At 37.7% G+C, this 25,903-nt stretch overlaps 1 protein-coding gene and 1 long non-coding RNA gene across 3 annotated transcripts; one reads left to right on the top strand and one right to left on the bottom strand.

The window, feature by feature from the left end:
* Positions 1–433: 433 nt before the first annotated feature.
* Positions 434–6,316, bottom strand: prl (prolactin). The gene is made up of 5 exons (XM_028454807.1): positions 6,249–6,316; positions 5,207–5,319; positions 2,939–3,046; positions 1,124–1,306; positions 434–1,037 (listed from the first exon to the last, which is right to left on the bottom strand). The coding sequence occupies exons 1-5, from the start codon at positions 6,289–6,291 to the stop codon at positions 846–848; spliced, it is 639 nt and encodes a 212-aa protein (XP_028310608.1). The 5' UTR covers positions 6,292–6,316; the 3' UTR covers positions 434–845.
* A 2,794-nt stretch (positions 6,317–9,110) lies between these two features.
* On the top strand, positions 9,111–25,026 carry LOC114468106 (uncharacterized). 2 transcript variants are annotated; one of them, XR_003674616.1, is made up of 4 exons: positions 9,111–9,230; positions 13,063–13,201; positions 22,182–22,292; positions 24,714–25,026. It is a non-coding gene; the product is annotated as an uncharacterized LOC114468106 (long non-coding RNA). The 2 variants fall into 2 exon arrangements; XR_003674615.1 differs by having other exon boundaries at positions 9,176–9,329.
* Positions 25,027–25,903: the final 877 nt, after the last annotated feature.

Raw genomic sequence — 25,903 nt, forward strand, 5'->3', positions numbered from 1 at the left:
AACAAACGTTCAAATTGGAAGAAAACACATTTTCAACATTTTTCAGTGCAATAGATTTTTAATGATAATAAACATAGCTTCAAATTAAAGGGAGGAGCTGAAAGTACAATCAGTTAATATCTAAAGTGCAACACGTCACTAATCAGGAAGATGGTTATATGCAATATCGTAGAAATTACTTCAACAAGCTGATTTAAAGACATGATGAGCAGGATGATTATGATCTGCAGTTTTAATACAAGAAAGAACATATGGTTTGGTCTTTGTTGCCTTTTTGTGTGATTTGGTTTATATTTTGTGAGTTTTTAGTATTTTTACATGTTTTTGGAGTCATTTTGTGTATATTTTTGTCATTTTTGTTGTGATTTAGACCGTTTTTTGTTATTTTTGTGGAGTTTTTTTTACGCTTTTTGTGTATTTTTCTGAATTTCTGTTGTCGATTTGTGCGCTTTTGGAATAAATTTCTGCATTTTTGTTGGTTTTGTGTGTATTTTTTACTTTGGTGACGATTTGTGCAGTTTTCTCATTTTGTGCGTTATTGGAGTTATTTTGTGTCCAACTTTTTGAATAACAATTTTTAGGGGATTTGTTTTGGGGGCTGCACAGACTTAGCCAAAAGGTTCTCATGTCCCCCCTAGGTTCCCACGTCTGACTTAAATCCCCAAACATTGGTCGTATCTTTCTTCATTCCTTGTAATGGGGTAGAGAGTTGTCCTATCGCTGCTCTGAGGTTATGTTTTACACTATTCTAAATGCAAAGGTAAATCCTCCTCAAACATTGTCGTGCCTCGGTGGTTAAGCTCTAATCTAACAGTGCTAGCAGAAGAGAAGCAGTCAAGAGTGACTCAGCATATCTCAGGTTGCATTTTAGCAGCTCGGCATCGGAGGACTTTCAAGAAACTGTCAATCTTGTGTGAGTCCCGGCGGAGGCAGGACAGCAGGAAATTAAAGTTGACCAACTTGGAAATCCTGTCTTGACCCAAGTCGTTGCCTCCTCTGTAGGGCAGGAGAGAGATGGTCTGAGCCGTTGGACCCATCTGAGAGGGAAGCAGAACCGTTCTGTTGATACTTAGATACACGTGAAACATTAGTTGCTAATGTGTTTCATGTCAAACTGTGGCACCTTGCCGGACAGCATCTCCAGCCCGTCTCCCAAACTCTGGGAGTGTTCTTGGAGCTGTTGGAGCTTGTTGGAAATGCGGCTCTGGGCCGGGTGGGGCAGCGTGGAGACAGAGGAGGAGAGGACCATTAGAGGGTCGGACCAGGCCTGCAGCAGCGAGCGAGCCAGAGACAGTAGGTCGGCCTCCTGTAGGAGAAACACTGGCCATTACTGCTATAGTGCTAACCAGAGGTGTAAAGGGTAATGATACGTCCTACTCAAGTAGAAGTACTGTTACTGGATTGAAATTGTACTCAAGTACAAGTAAAAAGTAGCTCAATTTTGGGTAATAAATCTTGCCGCGGTTCCCTTGCATAAAGTAAACGTCGAATGTATTAACGGAAGAAGACAAAATCTTGCACAATTGGAAATTCATTTATTTTCCACAAAGGCATCTGTATAAAATAAAAGGTTTGTCAAAATGTACAATTCTTTTAAATAAAATAACACCAATGAATTCAATAAAAAAATGTTAAAAGAAAAAAAGAGAAAAAGACTTGGCTCTAAGTATAGCTAAATAATAGAAAATAACCTCCATTCAATGCTGTTTTGTTGCAGTTATTTACGTTTCATCTGATTGGTCGGCAATGATGTGATGCATTTGATTGTTGTCTGGTCATTTCATTTTTTTTGTGGTTCCACAATGTCCCTTAATCATTTAGAAAAAAAAAAATTACTCAGAGTATAGAAATATAACAAATTACCTTCTTTTAAAACGTATTTAAAGCTGCAGTATGTAAGTTTTTTTTTGGCATAGTTTGTCAAAAATCCATGATCATTTTTGAGCATATTATAATTTAAAGTGTTCTGAGTGGACAGTAAATCTTTTCTCCTGGTTCTGTAAAAGACATTTCGAAATCCAGGAGTGTGACGATGGATTTCAGCCAATCAGAGATTTTTCTACAAACACGTGTGCTGTATGGGCTGTTTGGCTATTACTATTGGTTGTCCGACTAAAGTCAAGGGTGTTCACGTACCAAAGTGTAATGGCATAAGTTCCAGCAAAAATCCCCATATCGGCATTAGGCACAGCGGTTACACGGCAAAGCAAGAGGAAAAAGACAGATGTGAAGAGGCAACAGTTTAAAGTCTCAAACATATTTGTGTGGAACGGACCATTTTGCGTCTTTTTGCGCCCCACACACTGGTGTCAGAGAGAGAGTGAGAACAGACTGGATAAATCACGTGTAAACCTAAGGGAAGCTTATTTAAGTTGGAGAGAATAGATGCAAGTTATTTTACAGTCTGGATGTGGAGTGTTGGTTGTCGGTCCACTCAGAGCGGCAGTGGAATCACAGCCGAATGCATGTGCTCTCTGGCGGGGACGAGCTAATGGCAGCAGCCACTGTTCAGGACAGCAACCATAGAGTAATCCAAGTTTTCTTGTCTCTAAAACACCAGAAAACTCCCCAATAGCACAAGATAAAGTCCATACATTTGCCAGTAGTCTCTGTTGAGAAAAAAGTCGCTAAGAGCATTGACAAAGATGCCGGTAAGGGAGGTTAAGTTTCGGTTTCAAAACGGAACAGAGGGAGGATTCTACATACTGCAGCTTTAAGTACAAGTACACTTAAGTACCCATAAAAGCAACTGAAACACAGTAACATGAGAGTTTGTAATCCATTACTTTCACCTCTGTCGCTAACATGTGTCCACGACAGACAGTGACGGAACGCTCTTCTGACACAAACCTTCATGAAGCTTTTTGAAAACACACACACACACACACACACACACACACACAAGCCTGAAAAAGATGAAGCAAAAAAAAATCCTCACAGATATTTGAAGAGCCTGAGCCTTGTCGTTGGGTGTCTGTAGGGAAGAGGTGTGACACGACCCTGGGCGGGGCATCATCACTTTGCCTATTGGAGGAAAATGGGAGCCCTAGGAGGGAAATAAAGAAAAATCTCTGTTACATTCACAATACTCAAGTACAAACACAACACACTCAAAAGCAAACAATTTAAATTTAATTGAAGATCCTTAAATTTTAAAAATAAATGAAAACTGACAGCAATGTTAAAGTTGAGAGATTGTGTGGTTGTGCCATGAAAACGAGTGAATTTAAAGCTACTGGGGATGATAACTAATTAATAAAGACACAGCATAGGCCTTATAGATCAATATATCAAAGGTATTTCTTTTGAAAAACAGGGTTAAGTTACTCACAAATTTTAAACTCTGCTCAATTAGGCTCCCAAGTTTATTCACTCCATCATAACCAATGGGTCTATTGAGAAATGCTCATGTGACTTGAACTTCAAAACACCGTTACGCTTTGCATTGTGGGATTTGGAGTCCTGTTGAAGGCCAAGGCGGCACCAAAGTGAAAAAGTGTTTTTACTTCATTCTTTCTGTGATTTTTTTTTTTTTTTTTTTTTTTTTGTGATTCTTTGCCAGACAAAGGAAGACACAGGCTGTGTTGGAAATAGCACACTGTACTAATAAGTATATACTATTAGTATGATGATCGTTCCCACTGAAATATACAAAAACCTGAAGCAGACTGAGGCTAAATATCTCCGATGATTCTCCACCTTTGAAAGTTCTGAAAACGTTTTACGTCAGAAAGTGACCAAGTAGAATATCAACATGTGCTCATTTGATCCATAAAACTCACGGAAACACATTTCATGCCGACAATTCGGAGATCTTCAGAAACCCTCCATTGTGCTACTGACTAAACTTCCAGTTAACTTCAAAACAAGAGCCCTATTTACAAAAGCATTAAAAAAACCAATGAAAGACAAGAAGATTTTGAAAAAGGGACGTTTGACTTTCAGCTTGAAGCTGGTCCCAGGCATAGACTGTAAAAAGAATGGACGGGACAAGCTTCCTGGTGGAGTGAAGCTTTTATTTTTAGAGCTAGAGTATAGGTCATAAACCCTGCCTCCTCAATGATAACAAATGGGATGTGGGTCAAACTGTAAAGTTAAAATACTCATCACATAATTTTTTTCCAAACCTAAACTCTGCTGTGCTCATTAGTTATTATCCCCATACATTGTGTTCAAGTGCTCATTTTTCTGTGAAGTTTGTTTTAAATAAGTTATTTGTGGTTGAAAAACGGGACTTTACATCATATATGACGATGATTGACAGCCGCGGGTCTTGTGTAGCTCTATTTGGGAATAGCAGTTACGTCGTGAAGGAAAGCCAAGACGCGTAACTTTCTTCATTTTTAAATAAAGTACGTTTAGATATTTGAGTTGAAATATATCATGATTTTGTACTAACCTCTATATTCTGAACAAGCCATTGGTAGAATTTCCAGTGCAAAGGATACTTAAGTTCTTGGCATAACTGAGCTGCGTAAGTCATCAGGGCAGTACGCTAAATGGGCGGGGCGTCTCGCCAGGGCTCCTCCCACCGGACCCTACTGCGCAGACACTGGCTCCAACATTTCAACATGGAAGCACCCCGAAGCGCTGTATTTTGGCTTCAAGAACGTTGAGTGGGAACAGTTACAGTGCACGCCCACTCGTCCTAGGATCATTTTACATTCAGCTCGCAATGCATCATGGGTTGAGTTTCACGAGTGTGACCACCGTGCTTACTTAAAAAATGTCCAGATATAGTATACATCTGAGTATTTGTTACGTACTCAATCTTTTCATACTATCTAATGTGAACGCACTACGTGCTCATGTTGATGTCAGATCTAGTATGAGTAGTACGTTAGTTTGACCTTTCAAACACAGCCAGGGATTTGCTTGACGTCATTTTTGTTCCGCTTTGTTTGTGTTTCACGTGACATGACGTCACTCTGGTTTCAGCCTTGTTCGGCTGTGTTTCTGTTCAAGACCAGATATAAACATCACTATTGTTTTGACATCAACTTTCAATCCGTGAAACCAGCAGGAATGGCACTTAGGGAGAGTTTTTGGGGTCACACTGACATCATAATAACTGTTGAATGAAATACAGTTTAAAAATGTGATTTATTTTAGTGTTCCTCTATACGTCAGAAGGGGGCAGTAACACTAAATCGGCCTTTAAAACACAAACCCACAATAACACGCACACACACACACACACACTGACCAGCTCGTGGGTGAGCATCGTGCTGAGAGAATGCATTCTGTCGGATTGCTGCGAGGCTCGGTCCAGCAGGTCGTTGATAGGAATGGCGCCACTTGCTGCGACCACGAACAACACTGTGAACAGAAGCGCTGAGTCATGCCTGCTGGTCTGTACAGATGTTTAAAACCCAACTCTGAAAGCTCCAAGCTGATATTTGCTTTGAAATAAGATGGATGTTACTTGGAAGACATTTAAAGCAACATTACACTTGCGTAGCTTGACTAAGTCAGGTCAGTTAAATTATGGTAAGTGGTGAGAATGAGTTTTGCAAATATCAAACTGTGGCCCAAAGTTAACCAACAATCTCCTCATTTCATTATGGAAACAAACATCAGCCTGAACCGTTGATCCAAGGCCGCATGGATTTATTCTTTGATAATGTTCACACCGCACTGCGCTGACCATCTGAATGTTCAAATACAAATATGGACAAAATCCCTTCAATAAGCGTAAAAACAACAAAAATACACAAAATACTCTAAAAACATACAAAAAAGCCCAAAGATACAATAAAAGATTCCAAAAATACACAAAACGCTCACAAAGATCTACTAAACAACAAGAAACCCTTTGTTCTTTCTTGTATTAATACTAAATGCTGACAAGATTGTATCTGATCCAAGAGTCACATGATCAACAATCACATCATTGTGTTTCCCACGGTGACCAGATCTGATCAGAACCTTACCATCCAGCCCTGAAAATACCTGAAAACTAAAACTCATTTTCCTTTTAATAAATAACTGTTTGGAGAACATGCAACATTCCATCCAATCAGATGTCATTGGGACGTCTGGGATTTTTTATAATTCCCAGAAGGAGTTAATTACTTGTGGGTTGTTAAAAGTTAGCGAAAGATATAAACTAAAGATTACAGTGACGTACAGTAGATGACTAGGCTGGTTCTGCTTAAGTTTTGTTTATGGGATGTTCCTTAACTGCACGTGTGTCCTAATAAGGTGACACATGTATTATCATCAGTATATTAAGTAGATGATCTCACCTGTCACACAGATTCTTCCTCTATCGGTCCTTCTGCGAGCCATCTTTCCTTTTACTGTTTGTCTTTTTTCTTCTTCTTCTTCTTCTGGATCCATTTTGTCTCTTGTTTTATACTTTCCAGGCTCGAGGCTTTGGTTATGCAGCAGTTTGTGGAGTGTGCACTAATCATCAGGAACTTGCTTGGACCAGTTTATAATGAGAAACATGGTGGTCGAGGGTTTTGAATGGATGCAGTAGACGTGTGCGTTTAATTAAGATTAAAGTGGATGCATTTAAACACGACAGCACACCAAACGTTGTGTGACACACTGATGTTCAGTGTAAAACTGAACTGATTTTGGAAGTGCGTTGTCGTACAGAGATGGGTGATATCAGATCTGAGGGCCACATTATATACATTCATGTTAGTATTAAGAATAATGGCCAATCAGAGCATTAACACAGGAAACAACAATGGGGTTAGATGTGAAAAAGTGTTTTTTTTTGTCTTTTTGTGTATTTTTTGAGTCATTTTATTCATAATTGTTGTGGTTTTGTGTAAACTCATTATGGCTTTCTGTGTTCTGGAGTGATTTTGTGTACTTTTGTTGTCAATTTGTGTATTTTTTGTCTACAATTTTGTGTATTTCTTTGTCATTTTCCATGTTTAATGATTCATTTCATTTTTTTGTGTGTTTTTTTGTTCATTTTCATGTTTGTTTTTGTGGTAATTTTGTGTGTGTTTTGGGCAAAATGTATGTATTTTTGTTTTAATTTTTTGTGTTTATGGAGTTATTTTGTTATTTCTGTCTTTTGTGTGTTTGTCTAGGTAATTTTCTGTATTTCTCTGCTGTTTTGTCAGTTTGTATATTGTCATTTGTAAACTAAAATACAGACCAGCTAGACACAAGTCCTATTCAACTAGTTCTTAACTTTTACGGTAGGCTATACGTCACAGGATGGGTTTTAATGTCCACAGATCAACAGGTTTTTTTTAACCTACACATAGTTTCACTGAGGGGCAATAAACTAGATTCAGTTTTTTATCTAAATAAAATCCAAACTCACATTTCTAAACTGAATTTACATAAATAGATTTTTTTTTTTTTTTTTTTACTAGACATAACTTTAGCAAATCATCAACGTAAGCAGTGAAGTTGCTACTATTGGTTTTATGGACATGACTCATTAACTTTTCACTTGTTCTGTGCTGTGCTCTGAAACATGGCAGCCCTGTGTGTGTCCTTCATGAACGGGCATGTTCAGGGTCCAAAACAGGTTGCCTGTGTATAGTATATACAGTATTTCCCAGGATGCATTGCTTTAAGGTACTGTATGTCTGCTGCACTGTAAAACACAACCCGTGAGCCTGGTTGAGTTTGATTTGAAATAAAGCATGTGTAAATGGGTTTAAGCTAACATTGTTGCCTTAAATCTGCCATGAGTGAAATCCGTGTGCCCTCATTCCTTCAGTTTGTGCTTTTAATGCTCTCAGAGGGTCAACACTTTACTCCATAACTACCTCTAATGTGTCACTCCAAAGCAATACGTCCTCAAAGGAGGAGCCAAACTAGGCCCAATGCACTAAATTAGCATGTAGCGTGTAGCATGCAACGTGAAAAATGAATCAAAAGAGGTGGTGAAGTCAGTAATCCGTCAGAATAAAACCTGTATATGAGAAAGAAACTGGAATTGATCAATAAACGAGATAACACAGATAGTATGCAAAGATTGAGTATGTGAAAAATACCCAAATACTGTATATACTATATGTGGACATTTTTTTTAAACTTTTGACCAGATTTACAGCAATATTTGTGAAATTTGTGATATTTCTTTTCTCTTGAAAATATGTCAATTTTAAATCTGAATCAAAATGTTAAATATCAAATCTAAATCTAAATGTCACGGGTGAAACTAAATATTTAGCTAAGATGCAAATTCACCGGAAGTATCAAAATAGAAAGCTCATTCCTGTAAATGTGCATATTAGCTAAATATTTAGTTTCACCCGTGACATTTAGATTTAACATTTTTAGTTAAGATTTAATATTTCACATTTATATTTACATTGACATATTTATATGAGAAAAAAAATCACAATTATTGCTGTAAATGTGGTCAAAATAGATTTTTTATACGTGTTTTGTTGCTAAATGTTCCAAAAAGTTCTCCTTCTCCTTCTCTTTCTTCTCCTCCTTCTTCTCCTTCCTGTCGTAGACTTTTAAACAGAACTTCCACTGGTAGCTGTTCCAGCTGAAGTGACGTGTGGTTTTTTTTTACAGTGCAGCTGCAGCACATGACCAGCTACACATGTGTCAACGTGCACATGCGCAGCAGCAAGCGACCCATGTGCGACCTACAGGCTGACTTTGAAAACCAACTTTAGCTTTTATCACCACATTTTTAAACAGGACATACACCATTTAGTGCTGAAATACCAAACTGCTGCCTGCATGCTATCGGGGAAGGGGTTTTGTGTGTCAGCTTTGTGTGGTGTGCATGTTTAAACATGCCGAGTGCAGCCAGAGGGTCATGTTTGCACACCAAGGAATAGATATAATATGTTTTAAAGTAGGAGGCCGCAATAAAAACTGGATCAAACACCAGTCATTCATACGTGACGGCTCTGTGTGTTGAGGTATCCACCTTGTCACAGTGCAGCAGCCTGAACGACATGCAGTGAATGTTCACACACGTGCGCGAGTGTGTTCTTCCCCTGCATGGAGCTCAATGTCAGCCCTGGGGGGTCTCAAACAGGACATTCTTCTTTTTAGTCCCCTTAGTTTTGGATCTGTTCAGATCTTCTTCTGCAGGTTTTCTGTTCCCTTTCCTTCCCCTCCCCCATAGCCTGCTCTCTCTCTCTCTCTCTCTCTCTTTGTCTTTCACATACACACACGTGCACACATGCACACACACACATGCATGCACATGGCCATTAACCAGAGCTGTACACACCCCCCTTTCACAGGGATCACATTCAGCAGTGCAGTTGCAGGCACATGTAAGTCCCCTTCTTTGGCATTTCCCTGCTGATTCCTGCACACACACACTTTTCCTCAGCCTCACACTCAGGACACAGGCGTCCCATCAGCAGATATAGGTAAGAACTAACTAACAGCAATAGATCTCAAGCTCATTTGCTGCTTTTTCTGCTCAGGAAGCCCCTGACTGGACTTAAAGTACACAGTGTTCCCTCCTGTGTGTGGACTCACTGGGAGCTCTTTGCACCTTCACAAACTTTTTTCCGTCTAGTTGTTTTAGTGCAGGAGGTGCAGAGGGAGGTTTTTCCATGCAGGGAGTTAATTTCCTTGACATTTAATGCTAATGTAATTTAAAGGCATGTTTCTGAGCAGAATATGAATGAGGAGGATGGGGTATTTCAGGAAAGTGCACAAAGCTGCTGATCACGGCATTCATGGCCTCAAAGAGTTTTAATTTAATAATGCAACAGTTTGTTACACTTAAGGAGGAACTCTGAATCCAGTGAACTGGTACATGCTGGAAATGAAGCTTATTCTTTAAAGGTAAAGTTGTAGGATTTTGAAAGAATTGCTCTATGCACCATTCCAAAAGAGTAGAAATTAAATCATACCACAGATTAAAATGTAATAAACCTAATATTAATATTTTAGCCAATAGGAAACTTTGGGAAACAGGTTTTCAACAACTGCCAGTATTCATTAGAGTGATTTAATGTTAACTGAAGCTTTTGCAACGTCTGACTACAGCAAGAAACGGCACTTTTGGGATTGTTTTCAGGACTTTAAAGTGTTGGGGGAAAAAATTGAAATGGCTTATTTTTTTTAAAAAAAAGAGGTTGAACCAGCTATTAAAATATTAATATAATTATTATAACAATATTATAAGATACTGATGTATAGGAAAAAACAGAGTATGGAATACGTTTTTATTAGTTTTGAAATAAAATGATGTAGAAAAACTTTTTAGAAGCACTAAAATGTAAAAAAATATCCATAAAATGTTTAAATTTGTAGATTCTACGACATAGATAATATAGATAGATATAAATGTTGACATAAAAAGAGCAGATATTGAAACATGGTAGGAGTTTAATGGTATTTCAAGGTCAAACTTCGAAGGAGGTTAAGACATCTTTTTAGAATAATTAGAACATTTTAGTCAAACTGAAACATCTTTGCATTAGAAATAAAGCCTAAAAAAACCAAAGATATTGAAGCTTTAATGGTTTTAAAATGGGTCTAAGATTGTAGGCGTGTCACAAAGGGCACGAAAGTCAAAATGGAATCTTGGTTCCAGAAGTGCTGACTCATACATAACTTTCTTTGAGAGCAGCCAAAGCTCATTTAAGAATAGTTTGTATGGGAGTTCTTCTCAGGGGCCACCAACCTGCTTCTGACTGAAGTGAACGGGTGATCATATAGACCCCTGTAGAGCCTGGTGACGACTCAATCACCACAATCAGGTTTATAGACTTCTGTCACATTTGGTGATCTTTACCCAGCATGCAGCTGGTGCAGGGGTCAGAGGTCACACACTCTGGTATGAGGAGCTGAGGCTTGTTAGCTCGCCCTTTGTCCGACTACAACATTTTGCTTAGAAAACTATTTCATCACAACTATAGAGCATAATGATGGAATGAATGAGTGACAACACACATTTTGTAAATAGGTGTATTTAGTGCAGGGGTTCCCAACCTTTTTTGGATCGTGACCCCATTTTGATATCAAGAATTTCTGGTTCTAGAATTAGTTTTTGATCATGTTTGAGGTCAAATATATATATATAAACTAGATTTACAATGTGAAAGTATAGAATTACAGTTGTTTAACATTGTTTCAATTTGAAAAAATAATAAAAATCAAGTAATTTCAAAAATGTATTCTAATTTTTCAGAAATTTCAGGCGACCCCACATGGGGTCTCGACCCCAAGGTTGAAAAACACAGATTCCAGTGGCTCCTGAATAGATTAATTTCTATAGTTTGTATTACAGCTGGTCATATCACGACTGGGGTGGGTCCAGGACTGACCCCTCTCTCTCTCTTTCTCTCTCACGCTGAAATACCCCTGTCGTGCCGTTGCGTACCCCTAGGGGTACACGTACCCCCATTTGAGAAAAATTGGTTCAGAAGGTAAAAAAAGTTAAAACGGTCCAAATCAAACCTTTTGAGGGAAAACAAGTTTCAGCTACTCACGCTGTTGCACAACAAGAGAAATGTGAGGCACCTTCACTCAGTGGCGTAGCATTACACAACCAGCGATAACAAAATGTTTACAAGAAAAAGTCCTGTTTGTACAAGCAAACACTATAAAAGAAAATCTTGCACGGATGAATAAACTCGTGTCTTACACTTCAGAGAGCAAAGATGTCGTTATTAACGTGGAGTAACAGGTTTCATATTGTAATGAGGGAAAACAACCAAAATGGCCACATTTTAATCGTCATGTTGCTTATAATGATTAATTATTTCTGCTTTATCTTTACTGTTCACACATTCTTTGTCTGAACTTTGAAACTCCACTGACCTTGACCCATGACCTTTGAGACTTTGAGCTTGTTCTTTGAAGAAGTGTGTGTGACTTTGTGCAGCCCAAAGGTTTTGACTTGTAAACCCGGTAGCACAGAGTAAGTACACTGACTATTGTAGCGCGTTTAGTTTGACCTCAACACTGGGAGCACGACCACTTGTACAGATCAGCAGGCATGTGCAACAACTGAGAGGAAAGGCAGCCATTGTGATGTGTCACATCGGCCACTAGATGGCAGCATTCAGCAGAAAGAGAAAAGAAAAGAAAAGCCACACATCAGTGTAGGAATTTAAGCCATTTTGTCACGTATTTTTAAAGTTCCTAAACCTTTACACCAGGGTTAAGGTGAATTATAATTGTCATAGCGTAATTGATCATTTGCTACAATTATGACATAATTGTAATTTTATAATTCTGTTGCTGTCGTAATTGTAATTAAATTGTAATTTGGTTCAGATAATTGACTTTGTAATTGCCATGAAAATTCTATCAAAATTGTCAATTATAATTTGACGCAAAACTGGGAAACGAGGTTACAGTTCTATGTACAATTAAATATGTATCATATCGAGCTTTCCCTCATTTTACCATTTAAAAATATATATGTATATAAATCTCGGGGTATACTGTACTGACAAAAAAACGCTGAGACGCCCACAGCAAAAATATTAAAACCTGTGTTTTCATTGATTAGGAAGCCTAACAAGGTAACCAATATACACAGTATATACATATATATATTTTTGTTTTTAGTGTATTTTACAGATGATTTAGGACCCGTTATCATAAGAGATGCTAACAGAACGCTAACACAAGATGAAGGTTAGTTGTGATTAATTTGAAATTGAGAACGTAATTGTAATTGGCTTTCTGAGGATAAAGAATATTGTAATTTAATGTAATTGTAAAAAATGCTGGTCACTGCAATCGTAAAAACTGTAATTGTAAAACTATAATTCATCATCATCAATCTTTTATTGACTCTTACTCCAGAATTTAAAGAAAAGCACCACCATTTAATTGTAATTGAACGTGGTTAATTGAAAACGTAATTGTAACTGAACAACGTAATGGACCATAACCCTGGTTGTGACCATTTGAAATCAAACTCAAGTGTTCCCACTGCACTGCCCTGGTTTCCTACTTTGCCCTCTGATCCTGCTCATCACCCAGGGTCACTGCCCCCCCCCCCTCCACACACGTGCGCCTCCCGCTCACATGTTGTACTCCTCCTCCCACCTCCTGAGGTCCTCCCCTCCTCTTATCTCTACTCACTCTTTTTCTCTCTCACTCTCACTCTCTCTCTCTCTTTCTCACGTTCAGAGGACAGGACCAGGACCAGGACACGCATCCCTGACAACACAGCACCAGTAAACATGTCGGACTCTGAAACCGCCGCTGCCCCCGTCGAGGCACCTGTCCCTGCTGCTTGTGCGAGCATCAAGGCCGACCTGGATAAGTGGTAGGTGATGACACACGCATGGAAAGGTCACTCAGATCCTAGATCAGGACTTTTGGAAAGTGCATGATCCACCTTTGACCCTTCCATCACTTTTCCTTACTCCTTACCCCTGAATATTCCTTAACCCGAGTCCCTCTTCTTCCCTCACTTTACTCTTGGAGAGTTTTGAGTAGACAAACCAGCCTTGCCCTGAAGCATTTCCGATGTGTTTGTTTGCAGTTATCAAACAGAATTCCCAACAGCTGTGCAAAGAATGCATCCAACATTTGTGCTTACGCCGCAGCGTCATTAAACATTGAGGACGGTCTCTTCCTCAAACCCACCAAGCTGGAATGAATTCAAATGATCACAGCTTGATTGAATTTGACAGTTTGGTTGAACCAATCCAGGGCGAAGAGCTAATCCAGAGGTCAGAGATGATGTTTGATGCATGGTTGAAGCCTGGGAATCTGTTTACGTCACAACTGCTCACCCATTACCCAGAATGCCTCGCGCTGGCTCGACCCACTTGTCCCCATTTTTTTCTGTAGCCATCAGTCAGTGTTGCTCTACTGTGACCAGGGATTACATAACACCTCCACACATGTAACTATTCACAGTAGAAGACGGGACGTGTTTGAATGGACACCATGAGGTTTCAGTCAAAGGGACACTGACCACGTTTACATGGGAGCCTTAATTCCTCTTTAATTCAGAATAAAAGTGAATTCCTCTTTAAATTGAGCTTGTAAACACTTAATTCCAAATGCAAATGTAATTCCGAATTAAATTTAAAATTCAAATTAGATGCCACTAACACTTAATTCCGCTTTAAGTTTATTCTGGTCATTCTGCGCATGCTCTAATTTTCGAGATGACGCGCTGGTGACGATATAATCCAAGATGGCGGCCCAGACGGGAGCCGAGACTATTTATTTAATAAGAGCCTTTAAAGACATGGATATAATGAAAAGAGTGGATGGACGGAAGCATAAAAGTGCGGACATTCACACGGAAACAGACTTACTACAGACTCATGGACAATGGCAAACGGAACGGTCTTCATCGGGCCATGAAGCAACGGACACACAGAGCTTCACTAATGACGCGCAGTTCATTATAAAGTTCATTTTTCATTCAACGCCCTGTATAGAGGAGGTAAAGCAGCTGTTGCACTAACTGTTGGCTTTGATTGACCAAAGTACGGTTTTCTATCTCCTTCTCCTGCTCCACGGACGAAAGTGAAACAATATGATTTTGTCGAGCTGCTGCTTCAAAACTACAATCAAAATAAAAGTGAAAACAATTCTTATTATGTGGTCTTCTACGTAGTCGCCGAAAAGAAAAGGTTTGCGGTTTGTTTTTTCCGATAGACGTGAATACGTCACATTCGCCCCCTGTCCAATCAAAACCCTCTTCAACCCCCAGACTTAAAGCAGAATTAGATAAAGACGAATAAACCTGTGTGCCATGTAAATTCCTCAATTCGGAATTATGGAACTATTTCCATGTAAACACGAAGCAGAACACTTTAATTCCGAATTAAAAAAACATCATGTAACCATGGCTACTGTGATATTTCCAACGACTTTTATACACATTTTCTGAGCGGGTTGATAAGCGACTTGTGGGCGTGTGAGGCCTTTAGATAAGACGGTAGGTCCAGGTAGGATAAGGAGGGCAAGGGCGTGGAAGGTTGGCTGAACATGTTACATTTGCACAAGTAACGACAACCTTTTGAAGCTCCTGTAGGACACACCCCCATGTTAATGCTTTTGCATACATACAAACAATCCATCATAGACTCAGAGCTTAAGCTTCTCCTGAGGCGAGAACACTGACCTTTGAAAAGATGTGGAGGTGTTGATTCATCAGAGGAATTTGGGAGCATAATTGGAACATAATCATGACGAGATATGAAGTGACTTATCTATGGTGTTCTTCTGATCTTCTGCTCCTGGAACAATGAACCATATCTTCCCTATTGTCCCAATGTAAACCAATGTCTGACACTTATCGTCAGAAAGTGTGTTTTTATTCGACGACTAGCGGAACAAGTTTCACTGGTGAAGAGAGAAATGTGTGAGTAGACGCACCTTTCCAGATTATAATGGACGACTGTTCTGTCAGCACTGGTTCAGGCACAACCCTGCAAAAAGCTTGACATTGCACTATTCCACTTTTTGTTTTTTCGATTTGATTCTAAAGGAATCCCATGAATTTAGAGTAACCGTCTTTATATTCAGATTTTGGTGCAATTTGCTGTGGTTTTATGCACCATAATCTGATTGGTGGGTTTGGATTAAAAATCAGTAATGGCAAATTTTGGGGATTTTTTCAATTAGGGATTTTTCTTTTAAAATTTCCTAGATTGTGTTTAGGTTTTTAGAGTTCACCCAGTTCCTTTTTGCTTTTGTTTCATAATTTTTCTCTATTTTTATGAGTTTACTCGCTATTAAACTTCCTGAACCCGTACATAAAACATGCTAAATATAGTTTATAGAGTAAACTGTTGTTAATTTTATACTTTTACGCTTCAGATAACTTATGGAAGCTGGAAGGGTTACGGTGAAATCACACAAAATTAGATAGCCAGAAATACCGTAAAATACCATGGTAATAGCTACATGCCATACAATCAGTAAAAAAAAAAAATTTGATTTGAAATGTAATATATTTTCACAAAACATCCATGTAAGTCATTTCTGTCATATTGGGGGGAGGGATTTTTTTTTTGCTTTTCAGAACACATTCTGCATTTTCCATCTGTTTTCCATTCAACTGTCACAAATGGATGTAAATATCATAAAGTGCGACTCATATGTAGGATTAATTTCCAGCTTTCATTCATAAAATGAGAAAATAGCAATGACATCATACATAATATCATTATATGACACCATAAAGATGAATTAAAAGAAATATTTAAAGCAGATTACAAGCAAAAAAAAAAGAAAAACATAAGTTGCATCTTTGCTTAGGTCACACCCGCAATTCTGAAAGGAAAAAAGTTGCATCTTAAACTGTTGATGAAATTGTTCAATAAAATCAATCATTCTGCAGTTTGTCCCTTGAGCTACTGTAATATTTTAGTGTTTTTAGCTCCTCATATTATGCTAACAAAATAATCAGAACATTCATGGTTTTATATCTAAATATTAAAAGGTTTGTGGATTTTAGAGTTTTTCCATCTTATTATTAATAAAATAAAGTCTTACCATGCTCAGACTACTCAAGCTTCTGATTGTCCAAATTAGATGTCATTACTGGTTATTCAACTCGATTATTAAGGATTTATTAATTCAACTAGTTTTTTTTGTCATATGTGCAGAAGAGAAACACAAGATTATATTGCATAACATTTGACTTGTTCTTCTGTTTGCTAAACTGTCGTCAGGTAAAATCTGCCCATAGCTTCCTTCAAAAAGCTTTAAATAACCAACACCTTTGAGTCTGGACAGTCAAGCATACAGTATATCTTTAGTGTCCTTTGTCGTCTGTGACCAAGGTTACGTCCTATACACTGACACTCACTGTCATTCAAACCTGTAAACTCCAGATTTACTTTAAAACACGTGTTGCTGTTTCATAACGAGGCCGATGTATATTTGAACGTAAATTCCCAGCAGATCAAACCTGGACTAAGGACGTTAAAGCAGCACGTTCCTCAGTCACAAGCACCCGGGGCAGCCTGCTGTGTTTATATATAGATGAAACATGTATGGTCGAGTGTCCGGTCAGGACTGTATGTGCAGCAGTATGCAGTGACATGGATCACCTTACTGTGCCTCCTAACAGCTGTTCACTTTGACAGTGTCACCTCTCTAAAGGACCTGCAGACAGCGTGGGTTGTATGATGGTGGCCATGTTGGCTTCAGATTATCTGTTACTGGGATTATAATCATCTGTGTAGCATTTCTCTGCCTCATCGTGTCATAAAATCCAACTTTTAATGGTGAACATTGCAGAAATGGATATTAGCTTGTCAAGGACACGTCGGGAAAGTTGCATTAAAGGCAAATAAGGTGTACTTTACATTTTTTACACATATGTAGATAATGAACCATAATAAAAACAATAGACAAAGTGAATTCTTTGTCTATTGACTATCAGATGCTTTTCACTTAAATGACAACAAAAACGTATATAGGATTTAAATCAACTACCATAGATTTACTAAACAATCATAAATTGATTCAAATATATTATGTTCTATAAGCTTTAAACTTGGTGGCCCCGGGGGCCACGTGCTCCCTAAATTAGACACTCAAAATGACAGAAGAATACACAAAGCAATGCATTTGCAAATAATGATTACAATAATAAACAAAACTTAATGGGAAATATAAAAAACGACAACAATAATACAGAAAATTGAAACAAAAATACACAAAATCACCAAAATGACACAGAAATTAACAAAAAAATATACAAAACAACAAAAATACACAAGATGACAGAAAAATATACAAAATAGAAATACTCAAAACTGATCAGAAAATATGCAACAAAGGTACACAAAATGATCAAAAATATACTAAACAAAAGAATAAACAAATTACTAAAAGATATACAAAAATACACAAAGGAAATCCAAAATAACAAAAAAAAAACGACTAAAACAAATAACTTAACGACACCAAAAATACAGAAATATGACTAAAAAATATGCAAAAAATACACAAAAAGTGTATTTTTGTTTGTTTGTATACTTTTGAAAGGACAACAAAAGTGACTTAAAAGCACATAAAATGACTCAGAAAACACAATAAAACAACAACAAATATCTTTGTTCTCCCCTGAATGGTCATTATTCTAAATAATGACATTATTGGCTTCCACTGTGATAAAAGTTTCCCATTTCTACTTCAAACATTCTTATGACTAATAGTGGAATATTTTAGTTGCTAATCACAGGGATATAAAATGTTTTAATAGGTTTCATTAAACATGTTTTGTCTGACACACAGACTCAGGGGACTTTTCCTTCTGTCCCTTATCACCACACACACACACACACACACACACACACACACACACACACACACACACACACACACACACGAATTCTTTGCTGGCATTCATTAAGGAATCTGGTGATGATGCAGAAGTGTGTAAGCTGAGTGCTGTGTCAGTGTCACATGTCGTACTTCCTCACTGGTAAAAATACATCACACACACAAATCTCATCTGTTCACACCTCGTATTCTCCAAAGATTTTCATCATTTGCACAGCTTGAAATGTCCAGACTTAATTTTAATACATTTATTTTTTAGGTCAATTAATGGGTCGGTTTCCTATTAACATGTCTTGTGGTCCCTAAAAGCAGCTTAAAATTGATTGTTTTGTGTTTATAGTTAAAGATTATTCCTATTACTTAGTTGTATGTGTAATTACATTTAGGTAAAGTGCTTGACAGTAAAAAAAAACCAAAACAAACGTCCATAAAAGAGTATATGCAGAGTCTCATTTCCATGTTGGCTTATATTGGTGCACAGATTCACATGAATTCAGTTTAAAGGACATAAACTTTTTTTTTTTTTTTTTTTTTTAAAAAAAACCTTTTTTATATATTTACAGAAGTTAACTTTTATAATTTTAGAAATGTCTATGCATCAGGATAAGTCAGTGCAATTTATTTTATTTATATTTTGTATTTTTTTTATTTATTTATACTTTATAGAATAATAACAAATATAGTAAATAGTATTGAATGACAATAAGATATAATAAAGGTAAATCATGGTACTGCTTTTCATCACTGGAATTCAGCTTTAAGGGAACATTAAAAAAAAATATTAATACAAAATTTTACTCATAATTTTAGAAATAAACCAGTATTTATGGATCAGGATAAGTTGGTGCATTTTTTTCATTTTATTATACTTTATAGAATAATAACAAATACGAAAATAGTAATAATAAAATAGTATTCAAAGACAAAAAGATAATATAAAGTTAAATCAAGGTACTACTTTTCATAAAATTTCATACTTACCAAAGAAAAACAGATTTTAACCCCATTGAGAGTTTGTGTGGGGGTAAATTCTGTACACGTGAATGATAAAGTAAATATGACTTATATTTACACCATCACAATCATATAAATTGTGATAATCTGTATTTTTTTTCTCCTCTTCCGGCTCTTTATCCCAGCCTTGCTTCATGATGATGATGATGATGATGATGCATGTTTAGCCCTGGGGAGGAAGTGGGAGTCACTGCTTAAATAATTCACAATTCATTTCCTGATTGTGTCTGAGGACAAAAAGGCGTGGACGCTATCGTTGCAGCTTTTCTTTTGCTCCTGTTTGTGGCGTGAGTGTATTTATTGGATCAAAGCGGGTCTCAGAGCAGGCTTCCTGGTTGCCCTGACAACGCGGCTCTGCTCCGTGACCCCGTGGCGTGACCTCTGGCCAAGTTGCGTGTATGTGATGCTGCGATGGTGACGCCAGTGTTTCTCTTTCTTTCTATCTGGTGTGTGCGTGACAAACGAGTGATGCTCTAATCCGACAAACACGCACACAATTTTGCAGCATCGACTTAACACCGATGAATCTGAAATGAGATCCAGCAGATGTGTCAAACTCGAGGCCTGGGGGCCAAATCCGGCCCTTTGGATTATCCAATCCGGCCCACAAGAGAAAGCAAAAACATTACAGAAAAAACATAAATTACTGTGTAAACAAAACTGAACAATATTTGCAGGGGCTCACAGTTTTCCTGGTGCTTATATCCAGGGCCGGCTTTAGGTCATTCAGTGCCCAAGGCAAGAGTGGACTTTGCCCCCCCCCCCCCCCCCCCCCCCCCCCCCCCTCCCCCAAATAACTAAATAAAGCAGCAAATAAAGAGCAGGCCATTGTAAATAAACACTAACATCTCTAATGTTGTTTAAAACATCACACATCTGGACTAAATATTAATATTTAATTGAGAGGAAAATGTACAATTTGGCGCCCTAGGCGGCCGCCTGGGTTGCCTGGCGGGAAGGCCGGCCATGCTTATATCACATGACGGCAATCATTTTTAATGTTGCTTTTTTTATTTTTACTGTTGAATATAAAAAAACATTGTACAACATTTCTCTTAAATAAATAGAAAGTGGAAAAAAATTAAGTAAATTGAAAGTATAGATCCTGTTGGGACTGATATCTGTCACTTATTGCTTGGATATGGTCAGTTTCTTACATATTTTGTATTTCATGTATACGTAGAAATGCAAACTAAAGCACAATAATGTTGAAATTACTAGTTTTCCCGCATTAAAATCTGTGGCCCATTAGAGATCAAACTGCTTCGTATATGGCCAGTGAACTAACATGAGTCTAACATCCCTGCGTTACAGACTCCTTTTCATTGTTTGGTTTTTCTCAGGGTGTATACATATATACGCGTGTGTGTGTGTGTGTGTGTGTGTGTGTGTGTGTGTGTGTGTGTGTGTGTGTGTGTGTGTGTGTGTGTGTGTGCGTGAGAAATTGTATGTTCCATCTCTGGTACAGCCTCATTAGTGGCCGTAGGCATTCATTGACTGTAGCCTAGCATAAGCAGAAATGCACTTATGAATGCATGCTAATAATCCATAAGCACTGGATCAAACACACACACACACACGCACACACACACACACACACACACACACACTGGTGGCTCAGCGTTGAGTGCAGAGAGATAATCTTTAGTGGCCAGCTGTGGTTTACGTCACTAACAGCCAACCGGCCACAATATAAGGAGATAAAGCAGCAGAAATGGGCCAATGTTGGTGTTAGCGTAGCCAGTGTTAGCGTAGCGGCCGTAGCCAGTGTTAGCGTAGCCCAGTAATGTGACAGCAGCTGAAGTCCTTTATATGTACATTATTCATAAGAAATGGGTAACTTTTATCACAGTGAGGCAAAATTGTGATGATATCTGATCCAATTGTCCCACGTTATCAACATTCATATCAGCGTTTAGAATAAAAACCAATCTGAGCATTAATACAGGAAGGAATTTTTAGAGTCATTTGATGCGTTTTGGCAGTTTTTGATGTATTTCTTAAACCTTATGTGAATTTTCTGTCATTTTGTGTTTTTGTTGTCATTCTGTGTGTTTGTTTTCCTTTTGTGTGGCATGCATTCATTTTGTTCACGTTTGATCGTTTTCACTGTTTTTTCATTCATTTTGTGTTGGTACTGTGGGTTTTTGTAGTGGTGTCATCGTGTGAATTTTTCTGTCCTTTCTGTATTGTGAGTAATTTTGTGATTTGCTTTTCTTTTTTTTTTTTTTGTGGGCCGTACACATTTAGACCAAGGGCCACATGTGGCCCGCATGCCACCAAAGAAGGAGCAGCAAGTGTGAGAAACATGTCAGTAAATGTACAAAATACAACAAACAAAAAAAACGCACGAAATGCATAAAAGAATTGCAGAAAACTATACTAAAAGATAACAAAAATGCACAGGGACTGCAAAAAGCATGCAAAAATACACAAAAGGACAGCAAAAATACACATAATTGGCAAAAAATGTTCATAAATAACAGCAACCCTCACAAATGTAGACAAGTCTTTGTTCTTCCTGTTAATGCTTAGATTAGTCATTATTAATGCTGACACGAACGTTGATAATGTGGCCCTTAGATCAGACACAAACACATTTTTGGGGCTCTACTGTTAAAAAAAAAAATGGCCGTTTTCTGCTATAAGCGAAGCCTCTAGTTGTGTTTATATTAATGAATGTGTGTCTTGTTGGGCTTTATTCTTGTGCTGTGATCAAACACACCTCCCTTCCCCACCCCCACACTCTCGCCCCATCACCCTAACACACTGTGGCAGCCTCGGCTGCTCCTGAATGAGAGCCTGAAACAAAGTGCAGGCCTGAACTCTTTGCTCTCCTATTTCTGCTGACTTCACTGTTAGTTCCTGTTTGGATTTTCTTCAACGTTTAAACCTGTTTGCACATGAAACAAGCTCATATTTAGCCCACAGAATAAAGAGGGGATGTGACGGTGTGTGTGTGTTTGCAGCGTGGCAGAGAACGGAGCCGACGGCTGCAAAGATCTGATGGAGGCGTTTGCTGCTTGTGTGAAGAGCTCCGCTGAGGGGACATCATGAGGAGTCGCCCTCCATCCTCCAATGTAAGGGTGTTACATAATATGCTGAGTCATTCACGTGCTGAGCAGGGGTGGACTGGGATAAAATTCAGCCCTGGTATTTTGTGTCCACACCAGCCCATTACATTATCAGAAACACCATTAGAAGCTGTTATTAAGTCTTAATATTAATTATTATTCCCCCAGAAAACCTTAAAACAGGGTAATTTTTTAACCTCTTTTAACCTACTTCCTTTAGCTATATTGCAACTTCCTTTTATCCAATTTTTGTCTTTACGTTTCCTTTTTTGGCCACTTTTCATCCAAATAAGCTAACTTTTGCCCAATAAATACCACTTGTTTCCGTTTTCCCTACATTTTCCCTCTTTTTCACTATTGTTTGCCACATTTTCCCTCTTTTTTACTATTGTTTGGCAAACAATAGTGAAAAAGAGGGAAAATGTGGCAAACAATAGTAAAAAAGAGGGAAAATGTGGCACAGTTTACCTTTTTTTCACTATTGTTTGCCACATTTTCCCTCTTTTTTACCATTGTTTGGCAAACAATAGTGAAAAAGAGGGAAAATGTGGCAAACAATAGTAAAAAAAGAGGGAAAATGTGGCACAGTTTACCTTTTTTTAACTATTGTTTGCCACATTTTACCTCTTTTTCACTGTCATTTTCCATTACATACCACCTGGTTCCTCTTAATTTGCCCATTTTTTGGCCATTCTTGACTGTTTTCTGCCAACACCCGCTCATCAAAAAAAAAAAAAAAAAATGTACGTGTGTGTATGTGTATATATATAAAGATGTATATGAAAAATATAATTACAACATTAAAGCAGCAACTGAGATGGTTTGCAAACATCATCACTTTAAACCAAAGACGTAAAAACAAATAAAACCTTAAACGTTTTCAGTTCAATTTACACAGAAATTAATAAATAACTGAAATATCTTTACAGCTTTGGATTTTTCTCATTAATAAATCAGTTTAACTGCATAACTTTTATTTATTTATTTTAAAGGAAACATGAGCATCATTACCTCATTGTCGTAATACAACGGCGGGAGTGAGGAGGTATTCAGACTTAATGGTATTATCTATTTTTCCACCAATCACATGTGGTTTTATACACATTAGAGTTTGGATTAAAAATAAATGAAGATTATTGTAATAAACAGAGAACATCGGTTTAATGCATTTTATTCTCACTGCCTTTAGAGGGCGACAAAAACAACAGGAAACTCTTATTTTTATCAGCACTTTTACAAAAACACACTATATATTCCATTATAATAATAATGATAAAAGAAGAGGCCGTTTCCAGGAATAGCAACAATATTGGTTTAAAAAATGTGAATTTCTGTCCAAATTTGGTTTGACAATGTTTAATTTGGCCAATAATTATTGGAAAAAGCTCCATGTTGTGCTGTGGAATCTCACTCTGTCAATCGTTTTAACAAATGTTTGAGCTGCTTGGGTTATTTTTTTTTTTTTGCAACAAATTTAACCTTTAATCTGTTTAAAATCTGAATTAGTTGCCGGGCTTCAAACACACAAAGATAGATAGAGATGACAGATGTGGTCAGAGTTTTTGTGGAGTTAAATACTGCTGTCTCATCAGAATTTATCAGTGAAAATAAACATTTCAAGATTGTTAGTAAAACAATATGTGAATTATACGTGTGAATTTTTTTATTTTACTTTTGACCAGATAAACAGCAATATATGTAAAATTTGACATTTCTTTTCTTGTAAAAATATGTCAATGCTGAATCTAAATGTTAAATCTAAATGCTAAATGTTAAATCTAAATGTTGAATCTAAATGTTAAATCTAAATGTCATGGGTGAAACTTAATATTTAGCTAATATGCATATTCACCAGTAGTACGAAAATAAAAGCTCATTCCGGTGAATTTGCATATTAGTTAAATATTTAGTTTACTGCGAGATATTTATATTTAACATTTAGATTTGACATTTAACATTGACATTTTATTTTTATGAGAAAAAAAATATCGCAAATTTCACAAACATTGCTGTAAATCTGGTCAAAATTAACATTAAAAAAATTCTGACATGTTAGTTAAATGTGGTTTGTTGCTAAATGTTGCAAAAAGTTGCTATTTTAGCATGCGCGACTTTACAGTCGGCGCTCCATAGATTAGTGGCTAAAATCAGGACATGATGATTTCTTATTAAATGTAATGAAAATGAAACAATTGCATGAATTAAGAAAAATATGCCGGTAGTTTTGTACGTTGAGACTTAAACATTTTGAAGTTACTGCTCGCCATCCTTCATTGTGTTAGCCTCTAATTATATAGTGAACTCATGAAAATGTAATATCTAAGAAGTGTAATGAAACTGGTAGCTCTTTGGATGATTTAAAGTAGCTCCTAGTTTCAGAAAGGTTGGTGATACCTGGTCTAAATGTTTCTGTCATCCCACCCTCAGGTCCACCGCACTGAGTCCTCTAAGTTCCCAGCATTCCCTTCTGCACAACAGCACTGGACCCAACAACGACAACGCCGATGACGATGATGACTACAATGAAGAACGAAGAGTGATGATGTGTTGACTCCCCCCGGCTCCCTCTGTTTAGGACCTTTGGTGTCCCTCGGTCTTCCCGTCATTCCCCTTCCTCCCTCTGCGGCCGACACACAGTCCATGAGGAAGTCCACAGGAAGTCGGACTGGGCTGAGATGTAAATTGTCGACTTGATGAATATAAATGGAAATAAAGGTATCATGTAATTGGTATAAAACAACCTGTGGTCTGTGGATTCTTGTTTGAAGCCCATAATGATGCAGGTGGTCCTATTGTTTTGGGTCCATAGAGTTAGAGTTGAGTTTATTCGTCATTGCACGTCACAGAGCAACAAAATTACACTTCAGTTTCATCCCGTCCAAGAAAACATGAAGACAATCATAACATGGGAGCACAGGAGCGGGAGAACTGTGGTTTGCCGCAAGGGCGGCGCCCCTTATTTAGATGAGAAATGGGATAACAACGATGGGGAGGAAGAAGAGATAAAAAAAAAGGCAAAAACCAACAAGGGCCTAGTTGTAGTGAAGGGTGACCCACCAGGGCGTGTTACACTGACAGGTTCAGCTGTCGTCTTCAGGGCCTCAGGAGGCGAAATGTGACCCTCACACATTCCCAGTTTGTTCTCCTCTCTAAGTGTGTACTTAAAGTGTGTCTATAATATTATATAATATTATATAATGAGCAAATGCTTCTATAGTTGAATGATCATATAGTTCAACAATGTAAATAAATTAGGAAAAAAACATCTAATTTTTAAAAATGAAAGTTACGACAGCCTTGATTTCTGCCCTTTCTCCTTTAAAGCCACATGAATGATTATTTTACACGTTTAGACCCACAAATGGGCTGAAAATCTATTTTTAGTGGCTGGGCATTTGCTATGTTGCTCAAGTTAAAATATTGTGATGCCGGTGAATCCAGCCTTGGTGGTGTTCTGTGTTGCCATGTCTGGGTTGCCACGTTTGGTGTTTCCCGTGTGTGTTTGCCGCCCTGGGTTGATGTATGTGATTGTGACGTTTCCTTTTGTTGTGTCCCCACTCTCGCGTTAGTTCGTGGCGGGCGGGAGTAGAACGAGATTTAGATAAGTGTTGTCTGAC

The sequence above is a fragment of the Gouania willdenowi genome, chromosome 8 (assembly GCF_900634775.1).
Source record: "Gouania willdenowi chromosome 8, fGouWil2.1, whole genome shotgun sequence".
Classification (NCBI taxonomy): domain Eukaryota; kingdom Metazoa; phylum Chordata; class Actinopteri; order Blenniiformes; family Gobiesocidae; genus Gouania; species Gouania willdenowi.

Excerpts from the sequence above, each read along its gene's own strand:
- prl (XM_028454807.1), bottom strand. The coding sequence starts at position 6,291 with ATGGCTCGCAGAAGGACCGATAGAGGAAGAATCTGTGTGACAG. Across the intron at positions 5,320-6,248 it reads AGGAAGAATCTGTGTGACAG|TGTTGTTCGTGGTCGCAGCA; the intron begins GTGAGATCATCT and ends TTCTGTTCACAG. Across the intron at positions 1,038-1,123 it reads TGGAGATGCTGTCCGGCAAG|ATGGGTCCAACGGCTCAGAC; the intron begins GTGCCACAGTTT and ends CTTCCCTCTCAG.